This window comes from Podarcis erhardii (genome assembly GCF_964252035.2).
Source record: "Podarcis erhardii genome assembly, chromosome: 7".
In the NCBI taxonomy this organism is placed as follows: domain Eukaryota; kingdom Metazoa; phylum Chordata; class Lepidosauria; order Squamata; family Lacertidae; genus Podarcis; species Podarcis erhardii.
Window position 1 is genome coordinate 88,317,036 of NC_138511.1, and position 18,719 is coordinate 88,335,754.

Here is an 18,719-nt window from a genome sequence, read left to right on the forward strand (position 1 = left end):
GTGGTGAAGCGTTTAAGCTATGTCCCAGGAAGGCCCCAATTCAAATCTTACCTCTATGATTTAAAATTGTTGCGAAATAAACAGAACATTGCAAATTTAAATGAAGGCATTAAATAGTCAGAAGGCTTGATGAGCCTTCTCTTCTGCCCCCCACCCCTCATTCACTGCTTCCTCCACTATCAATACAGAGACCATAACACTGATGGTCCACTAAGGGTGACTGCAAGCTGCCTGTCACAAGTGATGTTCTGCCATCTTTCTGGTCAAAATTCCTGCATTGCGCTTCAGACATCACTAGCGGGGGAGCTGGATAAATATTCTTCCCACTCAGAAGGAGCCAATTCCCTTGCAGATGTGGGCTGGTATTATAGAATCATAGAATGATAGAGCTGGGAGGAACCACGAGGGTCATCTAGCCCAACCCCCTGCAACGAAGGAATATTTTGCCCAGCGTGAGACTTGAACCCATGGCCCTGAGATTGAGTCTCCCAACTGAGCTACCCCACCCGTCTGCCTGCAGGTGGCTCCAGTTCCTGGCAGCCTCTCCAGGAACGGCTGGCACTCGCCCCCTGCCTTGGACCTCTAGGCAGCCATGGTCTGGCATGGTTACAGCAGGGGTTGGACTAGATGACTTCGGGGTGTCCCGTTACGAGACTGCAACTCTGGCTCTTCGCAGAAGGCAGCTTCCAGCGCTTCTCCATCAGAAACCCTCCGCCAGGAAACGGCGCTCCCGGCACAACCCCACCCGCACCCATACTCCGGAGGAGGCGGGGCTTGCCTGTGGCCCCTCCCTTCCTTTGCGTCCCCCCCCCTCCCGCCCCCAGCCCCTGCAAGCGGAAGGGCGCCTGCTTGCCGCCGCCGCCGCCGCCTCCTCGCTGGGCGCCGAGACATCCGAGGTCAGCCCGGCCGGCGGTGCTGATGCGGAGGGAGTTTCCCACAATGCACCGCTAGCGCGCTGTCCCTGGTGCTGAAGCTCCGCTCCGGGGCGCCGTCGATGCACAGCGCGCTCTTCCAGCTGGTGCAGCGGAGACAGGCGCCCGAGCATGGGCCTGTGAGGGGGGCCATGGACGAGCGCAGCCCCTACAAGAGGAGCTGCCCGCAGGCCGGCGGCGGAGGGGGCAGCAGCGGCGGAGGGGCGGCCGTCGGGGGCGGCCGGGCCCACCTGCGCGGGGCCGCTGCCGCCGCCCCGGGCGCCGCCGAGCCCCAGCCGGACCTGGAGGCCAAGATCCGGCAGGCGGTGGAGTTCAAGGCCGAGGGCGGGCGCTGCTACAAGCAGAAGAAGTTCCGCGAGGCCATCGGGAAGTACCACCGGGCGCTGCTGCAGCTCAAGGGGCTGGAGGCCGAGGCCGAGGAGGGCAGCAGCCCGCTGCCGAGGGCCGGGTGGCAGCAGCGCCTCTCCGAGGAGCAGCGGGCGCTGGTCGAGGGCACCGAGATCGAGTGCTACAACAGCCTGACGGGTAAGGCTGGGGCGGATTCTCTTTTGGGGGGGGGGTGAGGGGAGCTGTGTGCCAGGCCCAGAGGAAGAAGGTGGGGGGCCCTCGCCTGGCAACGGGACCCCCCTCCCAGTTTGGAAGGTACTCCAAGGGTGCAGGAGAACCCCGGTGTCTTGACGAAGCTGTCCCGCCTTCAGACGTGTCTCTGGCTCCCTCTCATCTGCCTCCCGTGTCCAGCCGGCAGGGGGAGCCCTTTCCAATCCTGCTTTCCTACTCCTAGGGGCCAGAATATTTGAGGGGGCTGCCCCTTCTAAGTTGACGGGCATTGCCATTCGAATAGCGTGTGATTATGCAGGGTAGGGCTTACCTGGGCCCCCACAATACAGTCATACCTTGGCTTACAGATGCTTCAGGTTGTGCAATTTCGGGTTGCGCACTGCACCAAACCCGGAACAGATTAATCCCAGGTTTCAGCGCTTGCGCATGCACAGAAACACTAAATCGTGCTTTGTGCATGCACAGAATCGCCGAATCGCAACCCACACATGCACATACTGCGAATGCTACGGGTTGCGAATGTGCTTCCAGCATGGATCATGTTCGCAACCCGAGCGTCCACTGTATTTTATTCAAGTTGGCACCCCTAATTGAGGCCAAGACCCAGCCTCTGATCCCTTCCTAGTCAAAAGCGCCCCCTCTGGGAAACGGGCAAGGACGTCCCTCGTTTAGGGGGGTCCCCTTTGCACCAGAGAATTTGCAGCTCTTTAGTGGGGGGTCTGTGGAGATCTGAACCCTGCAACCTGCAACGCCAGGGAAAGGCCTGGTGTTGCATGTACGGGGTTCCCAGGGGACTGTTCAGGTTGCCAGGATAATACCAAGCAGAGAAGCCTCCAGCCCAAAGGGCCAAAGTCAGAGGCTCAGCCCCTTGGGAAGTGGTGCCAGGAGGAATCAAGTTGGGGGGGGGCAGGGGGTGAGGCAGAAAATGCTGCCGTATGGTTAAGGTGTCACCTGCCGTCTGAGAAAATGAATAGAAGACCCAAGAGCCAGGGATGGTGAGGTGGCCAGTGATGTTGCTGGCCAGATGGCCACCCCTCCCTTAACAAAATATTCAAAATCTCACAAAGTCCAAGGGATGTTCTCCCCACCCACCCACTTTTCCATCTCCCAAGGTCCTCCTCTTCCAAGCGGAGAGGAGGAACATCGCAGCCAAGGCCAAGGGTTGAAGATTCCCTTGGGAATCCATCAGGTATATGTGTTTAAGACTTTTGTATATTGGCGGTGGCCTCCCCTCTGGCAGTGACCCCCCTCCTTGACCTTTGACCCTCCTTGCCCCTCCCTCACCTTCTCCTTTCTCTTTTTCTGGGTACTTCCTGCTGGGGATGAAACAGAACCATGCGAATCTCATTCACCAACATTTACAATTTTGACATAACATTTTTGAATGCTGGCCCGCAGGACTGAAATCCATTTATTCCCCTCGAAATTCAGAAGTATTACATTTGATGTTTTATTGTATTTTTAATATTTTGTTGGAAGCCGCCCAGAGTGGCTAGGGAAACCCAGCCAGATGGGCGGGGTAATAATAATAATAATAATAATAATAATAATAATAATAATAATTATTATTATTTCCACCATTCCTCCAAGGAGCTCAAGTCAGTGGACAAGGCTCTGCCACTCCCAACTCCCCTTTTTAAGTCAAATAGTCATACAAATCTGGACAATACCATTTATTCTGTAAACCGCCCTGAAATCTTTTGATGAAGGTTGGTATATAAATTTAATTTGACGACGACAACAACAACAACAACAACAACATGAAGAAAGGGAAGGGGTGTAAGTGCTTCTCAATTATAATCTCAAATATTCACATCTCCTGGTAATTGCTACAATCCTATGAAGTTTTAATACTATACAAATCCTTATTTATATGTGTATCTCCCAAAGGATAAGAAGGGGTAATAATACTGCCTATGGCAGCCAGCAGCCGACCCCTAAGTCAGGGAAACCCAATACTTAATATATTGGATTGTATGGTTCAGTTCCCTCTTTCCTTCTCTTCCTGTTTTAGAGACCGGGTGTAACATACTCATTAGTCCTCTAATTAGCTAATTCCTAATTAGTTCTTCTTGGTATCCAGCTTGGCTTCTATGTCTTAGCAAAGGGAATTTCTCGCATGTATCACAAGACGCAGCCTTTGTGTTTGATACGCTTTAATATTTACATTGCCTCTTGTGCAATATAATTGAGCCATTTCCTCAATAGTTGCTATGACCAACAGCTTCACCACATATTGGGGGGGGGGGCATTTCTTCAAAAAATAAAATAAAATCAGGGAAGACCCAACATTTCCCACCCCCGTTCTGCCCTTACAGCAACACTGTGAGATGAATTTTGCATAAATTTAGTGACTGGCCTGGAGAGCTTAATGGCTGAGTGAAGAGATTTGAACCCAGGGCTCCCTGGCCAAGAGCCAGCACTCTATCCGTTGCACCACAGCAACGCTAGGTCTTGTTGGTGACACCTGACTGCTTTTTTTGGTTTGGCGACTTTTATGATTCACACAAAATGTCAACCCCTGACCATTAGGTCCCATCTTGGCCGACTCTGGGGTGGCAGCGCTCATCTCGCTTTACTGGTTGAGGGAGCCGGCATACAGCTTCCGAGTCATGTGGCCAGCATGACTAAGCCGCTCCTGGCGAATCACAACCCCAGAGTCATCTGCAACTGGACCTAATGGACAGGGGTCCCTTTACCTTTACTAGGCAAACTAAGGCCTGGGGGCTGGATCCGGCCCAATCGCCTTCTCAGTCCGGCCTGCGGACAGCCCAGGAATCAGCGTGTTTTTACATTAGCAGAATGTGTCCTTTTATTTAAAATGCATCTCTGGGTTATTTGTGGGGCATAGGAATTCAATCATACTTTTTTTCAAAATATAGTCTGGCCCCCCACATGGTCTGAGGGACAGTGGACCGGCCCATGGCTGAAAAAGGTTGCTGACCCTTGCTTTTGAGGAAGAATATTGAGATTCTCAGGAGGGAGGCTGAATCTGGCCCCTCATGCTGCGTTATGTGGGCTTCCTGCCCTCCTGCAGGGTGGCAGAGGGGGCAAAGCAGAGCAGCCACGGCCGGAGTCAAGCAGAAGGGAGGGGGGCAACCTTAAATGAACCTGCCTGTGTTTTGCCTGGTGAAAAACAGCCAGGAAGAGAATGATTTGGAGGCAGATGAGGAAAGGAGGAGGGAGGAGAGGCACATCAAGCCCAACCGGACAGATCTGCCAGGAACATTGTAAGCATCAAAGCTCTGACATTGCAATGGCAACCCTAAAACAGGACTTTTTATTATTTTATTTTATTTTATTTTATTTTATTTTATTTTATTTTATTTTATTTTATTTTATTTTATTTTATTTTATTTTATTTTATTTTTAATGTTGCAATACATATATGAAACCTTTACATAATGATACATATACATTATACAGTGGTACCTCGGGTTAAGAACTTAATTCGTTATGGAGGTCTGTTCTTAACCTGAAGCACCACTTTAGCTAATGGGGCCTCCTGCTGCCGCCACACTGCCAGAGGATGATTTCTGTTCTCATCCTGAGGCAAAGTTCTTAACCTGAGGTAATATTTCTGGGTTAGCAGAGTCTGTAACCTGAAGCGTATGTAACCCGAGGTACTGCTGTATTCGTAAATTCACATTTTCACGTTTCATTATGTACTAACATTTATCCATTTCTTATTTCTTGCCCTGTGTCTCCCCTCCACCCATGCAAGACTTCCTTGTTATTATTTTATAACTTTATTATTGAGATTGTATTTTTTTTGTATCTTAATTATTAAACATTCAGTCTTATATATCAGCTTAGCTTAGCTTAACTTTGTGGAATCAGTCTATGCATAATCAATAAATTCCTGTTACAGATAGGTAGCTGTGTTGGTCTGCCATAGTCAAAACAAAACAATTTTTTCCCCCTTCCAGTAGCACCTAAAAGACCAACTAAGTTAGTTCTTGGTATGAGCTTTCGTGTGCATGCACACTTCTTCAGAAACAATAAATTCCTGTTGGAGCATGTTTTGGCCATGTATTCTTCTACACATTTCCATTCCTGTTTGAGATTTTGATTAGATTGCATTCTAACTGTTGCCGTAATTTTTGCTAATTCAAGTACTGTATTCCAAAAAAATTATATTGCCGATCTTTCAATGTTGGTACTTCTTCTGATTTCCAGGACTTTTTTTTTTTGAGGGGTGGGGGGACGAGTATCCCTGTGCTGCGGTCCTGGCCCAATCTCCTTCAGCACCTGCCTTGTGGCACAGCTGCCTGTCAACTCAAGAGACCCAACCAAGGTGGGCGAGAGGATGTCACCCCCTGCGCACGCCCCTCCCTGGTGACAATGCTGCAGCTTGTTTTTTGTTTTTGTTTTTAAAGAGACCCCTGACCATTAGGTCCAGTCGTGGCTGACTCTGGGGTTGCGGCACTCATCTCGCTTTACTGGCCTAGGGAGCCGGCGTACAACTTCCAGGTCATGTGGCCAGCAGGACTAAGCCACTTCTGGCGAACCAGAGCAGCGCACGGAAACGCCATTTACCTTCCCTATTTATCTACTTGCACTTTGACGTGCTTTTGAACTGCTAGGTTGGCAGGAGCAGGGACCGAGCACCGGGAGCTCACCCCATCGCGGGGAATCTGATCGGCAAGTCCTAGGCTCTGTGGTTTAACCCACAGCGCCACCTGTGTCCCAACGATGCAGCTTGTTGAAAGGCCAGCTGGGTGGGGGCTGCATCCTGGCCTTCTTTCCTGTCCTGTGCTAGGCCTTGTTCTTTTCCCATGAAAGTGCAGTTTATAAATATTTAAAATATATTTTTTTAATTAAAAAAAATCAATATCGTTGATAGTGGTTGCATTCTTGGGCACATAGGGCTATCGCGCCAAGGCCAGGTGGAGCAGCATGCAGGTTTGCAGGATCAGGGTGGGCAAGGATTCAGAAGGAGCCACCTGGGAAAATGCTTGAGGGGGTGTATATGTTGTTGATATGCAGTGTCCCGTGCACAGCGGAAGGATGAGGAGTACGTGCCACATACTCTATATTGCTTTATTTACACTTCAAAGCTGGTATGTTACAGAAAAACATCTTGCCTCTGCCGGAGCAGAGAAAAGCATCCTCTCTCCTCTAAAGCACAGAGAGAATAACAACACACACTGAACTGCAAAGAACAGTGAAAAACAGGAAACCAGTGTACGTCACATCCAGTCTCCCTTTCCCGTGGGAAAACCCAACAGCAATTGACTGTGGAATGTAAACATTGTCTTGTGACAAGCATTTCGCTGCACAGTGAAGAGAGCAGAAACCAACATCCTCCCCCTTTCTGTGAACATCACTGGGCAGCGTGTTCGTACAATATCAGTACAAACCCAACTTCTGCACATAGGTACAGTGTTGATCCCTTGATACAATCTTGGACAATAAATCAGCAGGAATTTCATTACCTGGCATATAGGACACCGTTACGAGTCCCTTTTGAATACGTTCCCTAGCATGTTGCAACTTCAATTGCAAGTGCTTCGTGCTTTGCTTACAACCTTCAGAATTCAGCAAAGCCAAACATGCTTTGTTGTCCTGGTAAACCTGGATTGGACATTTTGACAGGAATTTTCATGTCTTTGCACAATTGTAACAACCATTCACAATCTTTAAGTGAATAAGACAGTGCGTTCAGTTCAGCTTCACAAGTACTTAAGCTAACTGTTGTTTGCTTCTTGCATGACCAATCAAATAGACCCTGATTGTACATATAGCAAACTCCAGACGTACTTTTCCTGTCTGTAGTGTCACTTCCAAAACTTGCATCTGCAAATATTTCAAGACCACCAGACTTCTGATTGTTAAATCTCAGTCTGTAATGCATAGTGCCTTTCAAATACCGCGCTACGCGTTTCAGAGCTTTCCAATCCTTAACAGTAGGATTGTTGACTTGTCTGCTTAGCAAATTACAGCTAACAGCAATGTCTGGTCTTGAACATCTGGCAATGAAGTTTAGCTTGCCTAGCACACTTCTGTACAGTGTAGTATCAGAAAATGCTTCTTCAGTGTCATCTACCTGATAACCTGTTATCATCGGTGTGTCTACAGGGTTAGCATCCATCAGGTTCAGTTTGCTTAACACATCAGCAATTTTCCGTGACTGGTGTACTAGAATGTTACCATCTTGATCTCTCTCTATTTCCAGAGATAGGTAGTTGTTTACCTCACCAAGATCTTTCATGTCAAAGTGCTCTTTCAGTTGAGCTAGGGCATTATTGTACATTGTGACATCCTTCCAAAAGAATAAAAGATCATCAACATAAAACAAACAATACAGTTTCTTTTGCCCCTCCTCTTTGACAAATACACATGGATCAGCTTTCCCTTGCTTAAAACCTAGAGAAAACAATACTTCAGTGAGTTTTGTGTGCCAACACCGTGCACTTTGTTTGAGACCATAAAGGGACTTCTTCAGAGCACAAACAAATCCCTGTTTTACCTGTACGCCATCAGGTGGAAGCATATAAAGTGATTCATCTAGAGATCCGTACAGAAAAGCTGTATTTACATCATGGTGACTAATGTGTAGATTTTCCTCTGCAGCTAGCTTGAGCATAAGCCTAATGCTCTCATACCTCACTGTGGGTGAGTAGGTCTCGTGATAGTCTTCACCTGGTACCTGTGCAAAACCTCTGGCTACCAATCTGGCTTTGTGTCTGACTATCTTGCCATTTTGACCAGTCTTCGCTTTGAAGACCCATTTGCTTCCAAGCAATTTCATTCCTGGAACTACTGGAACTAGGTCCCATGTTTTGTTCCTTTCCAAGGAATCAAGCTCAGCCTTCATTGCATTTAACCATGGCTCAGCTTCCTTTGAATCCAAATCCTGGATTTCTTGGAAACTTGAAGGTTCAAATACCTTCTTGGAGCTTTTAACAGCTGTTACTGCTATCTTAGCAAATTCATCAGCAAATCTCTTTGGAGGTCTGCCTTTTGTGGCTCTTTGTGACCTGCGAATTAGCCGTAGGTCTTCAACACTCTCCTCTTCCTTCTTAGGAGAAAAGTGGCCTATTGTGAACAATGGTTCTTCCAATTCCTGATCAGAGCTTTCAGAGGGTCGCATAGAGGCTTTCGCACTCTTGAAATCCTCTGAATCACCCGATTCAGTTTCAGACTCAGAATCAGAACCTTCATCAGTGGGTGTGGGTTGTTGTGGCTGCTTTTGACTATCCTCAGTCTCATCACTGTCATCAGGATAACATTGGAAAATTCCCACATTCTCCCCCCACTTGGCATTGTACTCGACACTTCTTGTGAGCTTAATTGCCTTTGAGTCAGTCATCATTATTCTGTAAGACCCTTTCTGATAACCTAGAAAGATACCATGCAATCCACGCTTGTCTAACTTGGAGTTTTGTGGTGAGTGAACCCACATGTCAGAACCAAAAATTTTCATGTGTTTGATGTATGGCTTCTTGCCAAACATCTTCTCATACGGGGTACAACCAATCGCTGAAGATAACCTGCGATTATAACTGTAAGTGAAACATGAGAGAGCTTCGGCCCAATAACTCTCTGGAAGATTAGCATCATGCAGCAAGGTTTTTAACCCTTGAAGCAATGTCTGATTTGCTCGTTCCGCAAGTCCATTCTGCCATGGCGAGCGAGGACTAGACAAATCGTGTTGAATTCCTTTCTCAGTCAGAAAAGCTTCAAACTGCTGAGAAGTGAATTCTCCCCCGCGATCACTGAAAAGAGTCTTTACCTTCTTACCATGCACATTTTCAAACCAAGCACAGAATTCCTTGAACCTAGGAAAAGCCTCTGATTTCTGCTTGAGATTGTACACATAAATATACCTGGAAAATGCATCAATGAGAACCATGAAGTACCTGTTTCCTCCCAAAGAGGGTGCTAGTGGTCCAACCAAATCAGCATGAACAATTTGGTATGGTTCTGTAGCTTGCCTACTAGACACCTTACCTTTCGCAGCCATTTTCACCTTGTTTGCTGCGCATGCCTTGCACTCCATGTGGTACCTGCAGGGTTTAATAGTCATACCTTCAACCAAGGCAGGCATCTTAGATACTGCCTCAAAATGCAAATGACCAAATTTCCTGTGAAAATCATGAATACATTCTGCATGCAAACTTCTGTTAGTACCTGCAATGCAACAAGTGTCATCCTGCACAACATCATCATAATACAAAACATATAAACGATCAACATATTCAGCATACAATACATAATCATTTTTCTTTGTGATGATGCACCTTTTGTTCTTAAAGGAAACGTCAATATTCCGCTCATTCAGCTGTCCAACGCTGAGCAGATTATGTTTGGCATCCGGCACATAAAGCACATTCTGTATCGATAAGTCCAAACTGTGAAGAACAACAGTTCCGTAGCCTTTACTGGGGATTGTGTGGTCATCCGCCTGGTGAATCGCACCTTCCTGCGGTGTAAAAGACACGAACAGTCGCTTATCGTTGCACATGTGGTGCGTTGCCGCTGAATCAACAACGAAGAAAGATCTAGACATCTTCTGGACCTCTGCAACCTTTGGAGTGAAGCGTGAGACCATTGCCTTGCGCTGCGTTGTCCTGGACACCGGACCTTTGCCTTTGCCTCGGCCTTTTCCATGCGATGAGCTTCCACTGCGCTGCTCTGTCTTGGCCCTGGGATATTTGCATTCCCTCTTCATATGGCCTAGACGTCCACACGAGTAGCATTTCACTGCCTTCAAAGCTTTGGCGCCATCTGGTGGTTCCACTGCACTATGGGATGACGTCTGTGAAGTCTCCCCCTTGCCCATGCAGCTAGCACCCCGGCGATCTGCTTCATTCAGAATCACGGCAGTAACATAGTCCACTGTCAGCTGAGCAGTAGGCTGTACAGCAATCTGAGTCGCAACAGACTCCCAACCTGAACCCAAAGATTGTAGTATCATGAAGGAATACACAGCCTCTGGAAAGTTGAGTCCTCTCTGTTGCAGCTCATGTCTCAGATTCTGCATCTCCATCAGATGTATACGCACATCTCCACCTTCAGCAAGAGCCATATTATGCAGCTTGTTAAAGTAAAACATAGTGGATCCAGCTTCTGTCCTCAAGTGAGCCTCTCTCAAAGCGTCCCAAATTTGTCTGGCTGAGGTCTTATCACGCAATAGACAGAGCTCTTCTGGGGATACTATCAATGTAAGAGTTCCCCTTGCTTTGGAATCTTTAGCTTGCCATGCATCTGTAACTGGAGCTGGGGGGGTGTCTGTAATAACTTCAAACAGACCCTCTTTCCGCAGAATAGCCTCTGCATAGAGAACCCAGTCCGCATAGTTTTTCTTATTGAGCTTAGGAATCCCAAAAGCATCCTGAAGGGCCATCATGACTCTGGCATTAGCCTTCTGCGTCATCTCTGCTGCTTTAAACCATGCTGCGTCACTATTTTCTGCAGCTGCTTTAGTCCAAAAGCACTTTTAAAAAGTTACTTTCGATTTCCCCAGCATAGGAACTTGTTCCTTTGAGCCCGGCAAACCGGCCTTAAAAGTTCAAAGTCCAGCCATAAAGCCATTAATTAGAAGCTGGCAGGCTGCCCGGAGCAGTAGCACATACCTCATCAATCATCTTGACGCGCAGAGATATCGTCCGATCCGTCCCTCTGCCGCTGTTCCGATATCTGGAGCCCATTCTTAAGATGACTGCGTTTTTCTGGGCCCGGAACCAAATGTTGTTGATATGCAGTGTCCCGTGCACAGCGGAAGGATGAGGAGTACGTGCCACATACTCTATATTGCTTTATTTACACTTCAAAGCTGGTATGTTACAGAAAAACATCTTGCCTCTGCCGGAGCAGAGAAAAGCATCCTCTCTCCTCTAAAGCACGGAGAGAACAAACACACACTGAACTGCAAAGAACAGTGAAAAACAGGAAACCAGTGTACGTCACATCCAGTCTCCCTTTCCCGTGGGAAAACCCAACAGCAATTGACTGTGGAATGTAAACATTGTCTTGTGACAAGCATTTCGCTGCACAGTGAAGAGAGCAGAAACCAACAGTATAGTCTCCCTGGCTTCCTCATTAACTAACTCTCCTGTGGGATATTTAAAGTGTAGTCAAGCCAAGAATTCATGTTTGCTAGACAGGCACAGGATAGCAGCTGAAGCTCATAGAGATTTCCTGTAAACTTGCAAGAGAGAACTCTGCGAAAGACACCCCCACTGTGCATAGATAGAGGGGCAGGGGGTATAGCTGTTTATGCTCCTACCTGCCTTCGTGTGCTCTCTTTCTATCTTTTTTCCTACTCTGCCAGCAATGTGAGAACATCTGCTAAGTCTCAACTAGGGGCAGGGCCTTTTCAGTACTGGCCCCAACTTGGTGGAACGCTCTGTCACAAGAGACCAGGGCCCTGCGGGACTTGACATCTTTCTGCAGGGCCTGCAAGAAAGAGCTGTTCTGCCTGGCCTTTCGTTTGGACTCAGTCTGACCCTTATGTTTCCCTCCCCTTATGGTTTTGATTTATGGGCTACTTTTAAAATGAGGCTGCATTTCAAATTGCATTTTAACCTGTATTTTAAATTGGTGGGTTTTTTTCTATTATGTTTTTATTGTTATTTTACTGGTGTTAACCGCCCTGAGCCTGGCTCTGGCCCGGGAGGGCGGGGTATAAATAAAATTTATTATTATTATTTTATGTCTCAAATCCTGCTCAGACTGCATTCTAAGCTAGACTTAAGTACAGTGGTACCTCGGTTTAAGAACAGTCCGGTTTAAGAACAATTCGATTTACAAACTCCGCAAAACCGGAAATAGTGTCTTGGTTTGAGAACTTTACCTCGGTCTAAGAACTGAATCTGACCGGTGGAAGGGCACCAGTGGCAGGAGGCCTCATTAGGGAAAGCGCGCCTCGGTTTAAGAACGGTTTTGGTTTAAGAACGGACTTCTGGAACAGATTAAATTCGTAAACCACTGTATGTCTTTGTAATTGACTTACTGTGTTCAGCCTGCCTGAACAAAGCTGCTCCATCTGTTACACTTCAGCAAGCATTATGAGAGAGCAAATGCTATTTTTTTCATTTTCTGCAAGGCTGTTTGTGTGACTGTTATTTTAAAGGGGAGGAAATACCAGGAGAATCCAGTCTGCCTTACTTAAAGCATCCTGGATTCCTTAAACTAAAAGGCTAAAATTGGCCTTTCTAAGCTTCCCTTTTAAGATGCAAATTGATGACACTCTGATGAACTCACAAACGTGAGGAAGGAAGGATAATCATTTATTTATTTATTTATTCATTCATTCATACATACATACATACATACATACCCTGCCTATCTGGCTGGGTTCCCCCAGCCACTCTAGTCGGCTCCCAACAGAATTAAAAGCACAATAAACCACCAAATGTTAAAAACTTTCCTAAACAGGGCTGCCTTCAGATGTCTTCTGAAGTCAGATAGTTGTTTATTTCCTTGACATCTGATGGGAGGGCATTCCACAAGACAGGCGCCACTACCGAGAAGGCCCTCTGCCTGGTTCCCTGTACCCCACTTCTCGCAGTGAGGGAACCACCAGAGGGCCCTCTCCTAGCATCTATTCCAGGGGTCAGAAAACTTTTTCATCAGGGGGCCGGTCCACCGTCCCTGAGACCATGTGATGGGCTGGACTATATTTTTGGGGGGGAAATGAACTAATTCCTATGCCCCACAAATAACCCAGAGATGCATTTTAAATAAAAGGACACATTCTACTCATGTAAAAACATGCTGTTTCCTGGACCGTCCGCTGGCCGGATTGAGAAGGCGATTGGGCTGCATCCGGCCCCCGGGCCTTAGTTTGCCTAGGTAAAGGTAAAGGGACCCCTGACCATTAGGTCCAGTCGTGGCCGACTCTGGGGTTGCAGCGCTCATCTTGCTTTACTGGCGTACAGCTTCCGGGTCATGTGGCCAACAGGACTAAGCCGCTTCTGGCGAACCAGAGCAGCGCACGGAAACGCCGTTTACCTTCCCGCCGGAGCGGTACCTATTTATCTACTTGCACAGGTGTGCTTTCAAACTGCTAGGTTGACAGGAGCAGGGACCGAGCAACGGGAGCTCACCGCGTCGCGGGGATTCGAACCACCGACCTTCTAGTTTGCCTACCCCTTGATCTATTCACACCCCAACCTCTCTCTCTCTCTCTCCAGCCTGCCTGTTGCAATCGGAGCTAGTGAACTATGAGAGGGTGCGGGACTACTGCCTCAAGGTTCTTGCCAAGGAGAAGAGGAACTTCAAAGCCATGTACCGGGCGGGCATCGCCTTCTACCACCTGGGCGACTACGACAACGCCCTGCTCTATTTGAAAGAGGCCAAGAGCCTGGAGCCTGCAGGTGGGTGGTTTGGTTGGCCCGTGGCAGGAGGGAGAGGTGGGGCAAGGGGGTGGGAGTGGAAGGGGCAGCTGCCAAGGCCTGAAACGGAGCGCAAACTCAGAGGCAGAGCCCCTCCGTGGGGCTCAGGAGTCTGGGGCTCAACCCCTGGCAGCTCCTCCACTTTAAGAACATAAGAAAAGGCTGCTGGATCAGGCCATTTGAGGCCAGCTTCCTGCTCTCACAGTAGCCGGTCAGATGCCCAAAAGGGAAACCCGCAAACAGGATTTGAACACTCTCCCCTCCTCTGGTTTCCAGCATTACTGTGTGATAGGAATTTTGAGGTCTTAGATATATGGTAATGTTCATAACCGCACATACATAGATCAGCACAGGAAGACCGACCTGAAGCCATTTTGATTCCTAAACTGAGCAAATGTTTTCTCCGCAAGGTCAAAGTGGGAAACCTCCCCATTGTCTCTTTCCTCACAAATCCTGTCTTAAGGGCACATTTAAGATATGAATGGGGTGTGAGCCTGTGACCTGGCCCAGGAAATAAGTATTTATCATTACAAAAGACTGGCCAGGCTACCCAGGAAATCCAATCAAGTAACCTGCCAGACAGGAGATAAACAAGGACAGGAGAAAAACAACATTCAAATTTCTGTTTAGACCGCCTTTTCTTTGATGTAGGTGTGATGTATCTGAGGGGTGGTCATAGGTTACACCCCTTCTGTGATGTATGTGTGATGTTTCTGGGGGTGGTCTTGATCTACAGGGTGGCAATTACAAAAGTCTTTATAAGGCCTTGCACACCTTTGTTCTGGGTCTTTTCCTGCATGTGGTGAGGGAGCACCCTGTTGCAACAGATCAATAAAGATCAGGCTTACTAGCTGCTTTGCTTCTCAATATTCTCTGGTTGGCCTCTGTTATTCTCTCCTACCAATACGGAACCTACGTAAGGACTCTATATGGGCTCTTGGATACCCCATAAGGGAAAAGGGCAATTTTTCGTTTACAACAGCTGCCTCTGACAGTGGAGGCAGAGAACAATAATCCTGGCTAGTAGCCATCCAAAGCCCTCTCCTCCTCCATGAATTACTCTAATCTTATTTTATAGCCACCTCTGCCTCCTGTGGAAGGGAGTTCCATAGGTAAAAGGAGGGCTTTCTTTTACCTACCCAGACTCTTCCAATATTCAGCTTCCCCACGACTTTGAGTATTTCTCTGTTGGCTTTCTCAAGGCCATGCCTAATTTTATAAACTCCTTATCACGTCGTCTCTCACCTGCCTTTCCTCTGAGCTAAAAAGCCCCAAACACTGCAAACTTTCTTCATAAGAAGGTGGGTGCCTTGTGTAATAAACAAAAATCTGCCCTTATTCCCTTATGGGGGACACAAGAACCCTTATAGAGTCCTTTGTAGGTTCTCCATCGGTCGGAGAAAATAGCAGAGGCCAACCAGAGAATATTGAGAAGCAAAGCAGCTCGTAAGCTTGATCTTTATTGAACTGTTGCAACAGGGTGCTCCCCTCACATGCAGGAGAAGGAGGAGGACCCAGAACCCAGGTGTGCCCGCCCTTATATCGACATTTTAAATTGCCCGCCCTTGATTCCAAGAAACATCATACCTACATCACAGAAGAGGCGGTCTACAACAGAAATCTGAGTGCGTTGTTTTACCTCCTGTTAATGCTTACTTGATTGGATACCCTGGGGAGCCTGGCCAGTCTTTTGTAATGCTAAATACCTGAGCCAGGTCACAGACTCACCCTATTCATACACAGACATACCCTTAAGACAGGATTTGTGAAGGAAAAGACAATGGGGAGGCTTTTCCATTTTCCTTTGACCTTGCAGAGAAATATTTGAGGTCAATTTGGGAGGGACAAAATGGTTTCAGGACTTTTTCTGTGGGGTTTCAGACATGTGGTTTATATATGCAGTTATGAATACTTATTATATATATATAAGACCTTAACTTTTTTTATTTCACTTGCTTGTGCCTTGCTGGGAGGGAGAGGCAGGGGATATTCTTGGCTGTGGAAAGGGAAGGTGGCAAGGCCTGAAATTGCAGCTCAGTGGCACAGCACACTTTGGGGTGCAAAGGTTTTGGGTTCAGCCCCTGGCGGCACCTACAGCTTAAAAGGACCGTGACTAGGAGGGCTGGCTGGGAAGGACCCCTCCCTGAATGGGACCTGGCTGAACCAGCTGGGGACATAGCTGTCAAGCGTCCCTTATTTGGTGGGACAGTCCCTTATCCCAGCGCCGTGTCCCACTGCTGTCCCTTATTGATGATGTCCCTTAAATTTCCCGGGTTTCAAAGGAAGCAGCTCCTCTCCCTCCCTCCCTGCTGGCCAGGGAGGAGGGAGGCTCCAACTGTGTTGCTTGGCTGCGTTGCTCACCCAATAAGGAGTCTAAGAACGACTGGGGGGTGGAGCTTGCATGCCTTGTGCCGATCAAATCGGCCGTGTTGCCTGGGGACTCGCCTTTGCTCAGTGCTTCCCAGCGGAGAGGTGACGGTGGTTTTCCTTGCTGCATCCCCTTTGCCGGGTTGCTGCGCTGTGGGAACCACCGCTTGAGGCTTCGTTTGGCTGCTGGTTGACTAAAATCCCTTATTTTGGCTGCTGATCCCTTATTTTCAAGGCTGCTGGCCCCTTATTTTCAAATCTGTAAGTTGACAGCTATGGCTGGGGTGGGTTGACCCTGGGCAGGAGGACTTGTCTTGGGTTTGCAGGATGCGGCCAGGGAAGGGAGAGCTGCCGTGGCTCCTCTTCCTCCTCCTCACAGGCTCTTCCTCTCCCTTTCCTTGCAGACACCAATGTCTTACGCTACATCCAGCTGACAGAGATTAAGATCAGCCGCTGCAGCCAGCGGGAGAAGGAGATGATTGCGTAGCTGCCCCATCGGAGACAGACAGAGGCTTCTGCACGTGGTGCCAGCCGTGCCCTGAACCCACCACCCGCTGCACTCCAGGACCCAGGAAGATGCCGCCAGGTGCCCAGCGAGCCCCTGGTGGGTGCCATGGCGGCCAGAGAACCCCCAGCTCAGAGCTATGCTGGCCACGAAGGACAGATCGGGACTTGACCATGTAGCATTTTGCCAAAACACTGTTGGGGGCTGCTTCTTTGTGCTTTGCCTTTTTCTATATAAAAAACAAAACCTAAACCAAACCAAAAAAACAAACAAAACAAAACCCCGAGAGAATTTGCAAGATGTGCCTCTGTCCGATTGGCTATGGGGCACTGGGAGCAGAGAGGGGCACCCCAGAAGGAGCAGATCAGGGTGCCATTGGGGAGAGTTGAAGTCAGCTCTTAGAGCAGATGCCCCCCCCCACAATAAGCAGAAGATGGTGGGGCTGAGAACAAGTGCCCTGTTATCAATCTGGGGTCAGGGTGTCCTTTCCACTCTATTTACATCTCTCCTCCCTTCCTGAGCACCCTCATGGCACCCTGTTTGCCTCCAGAAAGGATGGCTTCCCCTCTGAGCTCCCAGACACCCCCCAGGTGTGAAGAGGCAGCCCCTAGCACTTTGCTTCAGTAGCTCAGTTGGTTAGAGCATGGTGCTGATAAAGCTAAGGTTGCAGGTTCGATACCCATACGGGTCAGCTGCATTTTCCTGCGTTGGAAGGGGTTTGGCTGGATGGTGCTTAGGGCCCCTTCCGACTCTGCAGTTCTAAGAAATGCTGTGGGGCTAAGGGCCGAAGGGGAGCCCTGCTGGATCTGGCCATTGACCCTCCCCAGCAGGGAGCAGGGGGAGAGGACAGCAGTCTCCCCCACCCCGCTTTCCTCAAACAAGAAATCCAGGAGGTTCTTGGACCTGGTATGCAGAGCAAGCATCCGGCTTGCGAATCTGGTTAGGAGAGAGGGATTGCCTTTGTAAAATAGCAAAGGCCTTTATTTTAGGAAAGATAATTTTGGGCAGGAGAGGGTTTCCTGGTTCTAAGCTAAGCAGCTCAACCAGAGTCCAAAGGAGCCGTGATTGCTCCCTTGTTCTCAGAGGATGCGATCCGAGATGTCGAAAGGAGGGAGGGAAGGGCCATAGCTCAGCGAGAGGTCACCTGCCTTGCATGCAGAAGGCCACAGGGTCAATCTCTGCTGGCAGCATCTCCAGGAAAGGCTGGGAGACATTCCCAGACCCAAACCCTAGGGAGCCTCATCCAGGCCATGTTGAAAATACTGAGCCAGTTGGACCAGGGCTCAGAATGTTCCCAAGAAGGAGCTGCAACCCAGGAGTACGATTGCACTCCAGAGGGTTGGCTCAGATCAAAGGAGAAAGACAGTCTAGATTCATGATGGTCTCCTGGTCTGTCTGTCTTCTCCCGGAAGATGTGTGTCGAGTTAACACACAGCTTGGAGGTTGACCTGAGCCTTGCCATCCCTGCTTTTCGGAGGACCCCACTTTACCCCTGGTTAGAACCACGCTGAGTTTAAGAAAATAAGAAAGCTAAGTTTATTAAAGGAAAGAAAATGCTTGACTGGGAAGATCCGAATTCTGCCTCACTAATGGGGGGGGGGCGGGGATACAAAAAACCACCTGCCTGCCCTTTGTCCTCATCAGAAGAGACGCACAGAGATGTCTCCTCTCCCACAGGGAGGTAAAGGTAAAGGTACCCCTGACCTTTAGGTCCAGTTGTGGATGACTCTGGGGTTGCGGCGCTCATCTCGCTCTATAGGCCGAGGGAGCCGGCGTTTGTCCACAGACAGCTTCTGGGTCATGGGGCCAGCATGACTAAGCCGCTTCTGGCAAAACCAGAGCAGTGCACGGAAACGCCGTTTATCTTCCCACCGGAGCGGTACCTATTTATCTACTTGCACTTTGACATGCTTTTGAACTGCTAGGTGGGCAGGAGCTGGGACCGACCAAAAATTGGAGCCCACCCGGTCATGGGGATTTGAACTGCCGACCTTCTCATCGGCAAGTCCTAGG

The 18,719-nt window shown here is 48.6% G+C and overlaps 1 protein-coding gene across 1 annotated transcript; it reads left to right on the forward strand.

Annotated features, from left to right (window-relative positions):
* The first annotated feature begins 828 nt into the window (after positions 1-828).
* TTC9B (tetratricopeptide repeat domain 9B) lies at positions 829-17,122 on the forward strand. The gene is made up of 3 exons (XM_081869666.1): positions 829-1,457; positions 13,634-13,816; positions 16,606-17,122. Exons 1-3 carry the CDS (start codon positions 995-997, stop codon positions 16,686-16,688), a joined length of 729 nt encoding a protein of 242 aa, XP_081725792.1. The 5' UTR covers positions 829-994; the 3' UTR covers positions 16,689-17,122.
* The last annotated feature ends 1,597 nt before the right edge of the window (positions 17,123-18,719 follow it).

Excerpts from the sequence above, each read along its gene's own strand:
- TTC9B (XM_081869666.1), top strand. The coding sequence starts at position 995 with ATGCACAGCGCGCTCTTCCAGCTGGTGCAGCGGAGACAGGCGCCCGAG. Across the intron at positions 1,458-13,633 it reads GTGCTACAACAGCCTGACGG|CCTGCCTGTTGCAATCGGAG; the intron begins GTAAGGCTGGGG and ends CTCTCTCTCCAG. Across the intron at positions 13,817-16,605 it reads CAAGAGCCTGGAGCCTGCAG|ACACCAATGTCTTACGCTAC; the intron begins GTGGGTGGTTTG and ends CTTTCCTTGCAG.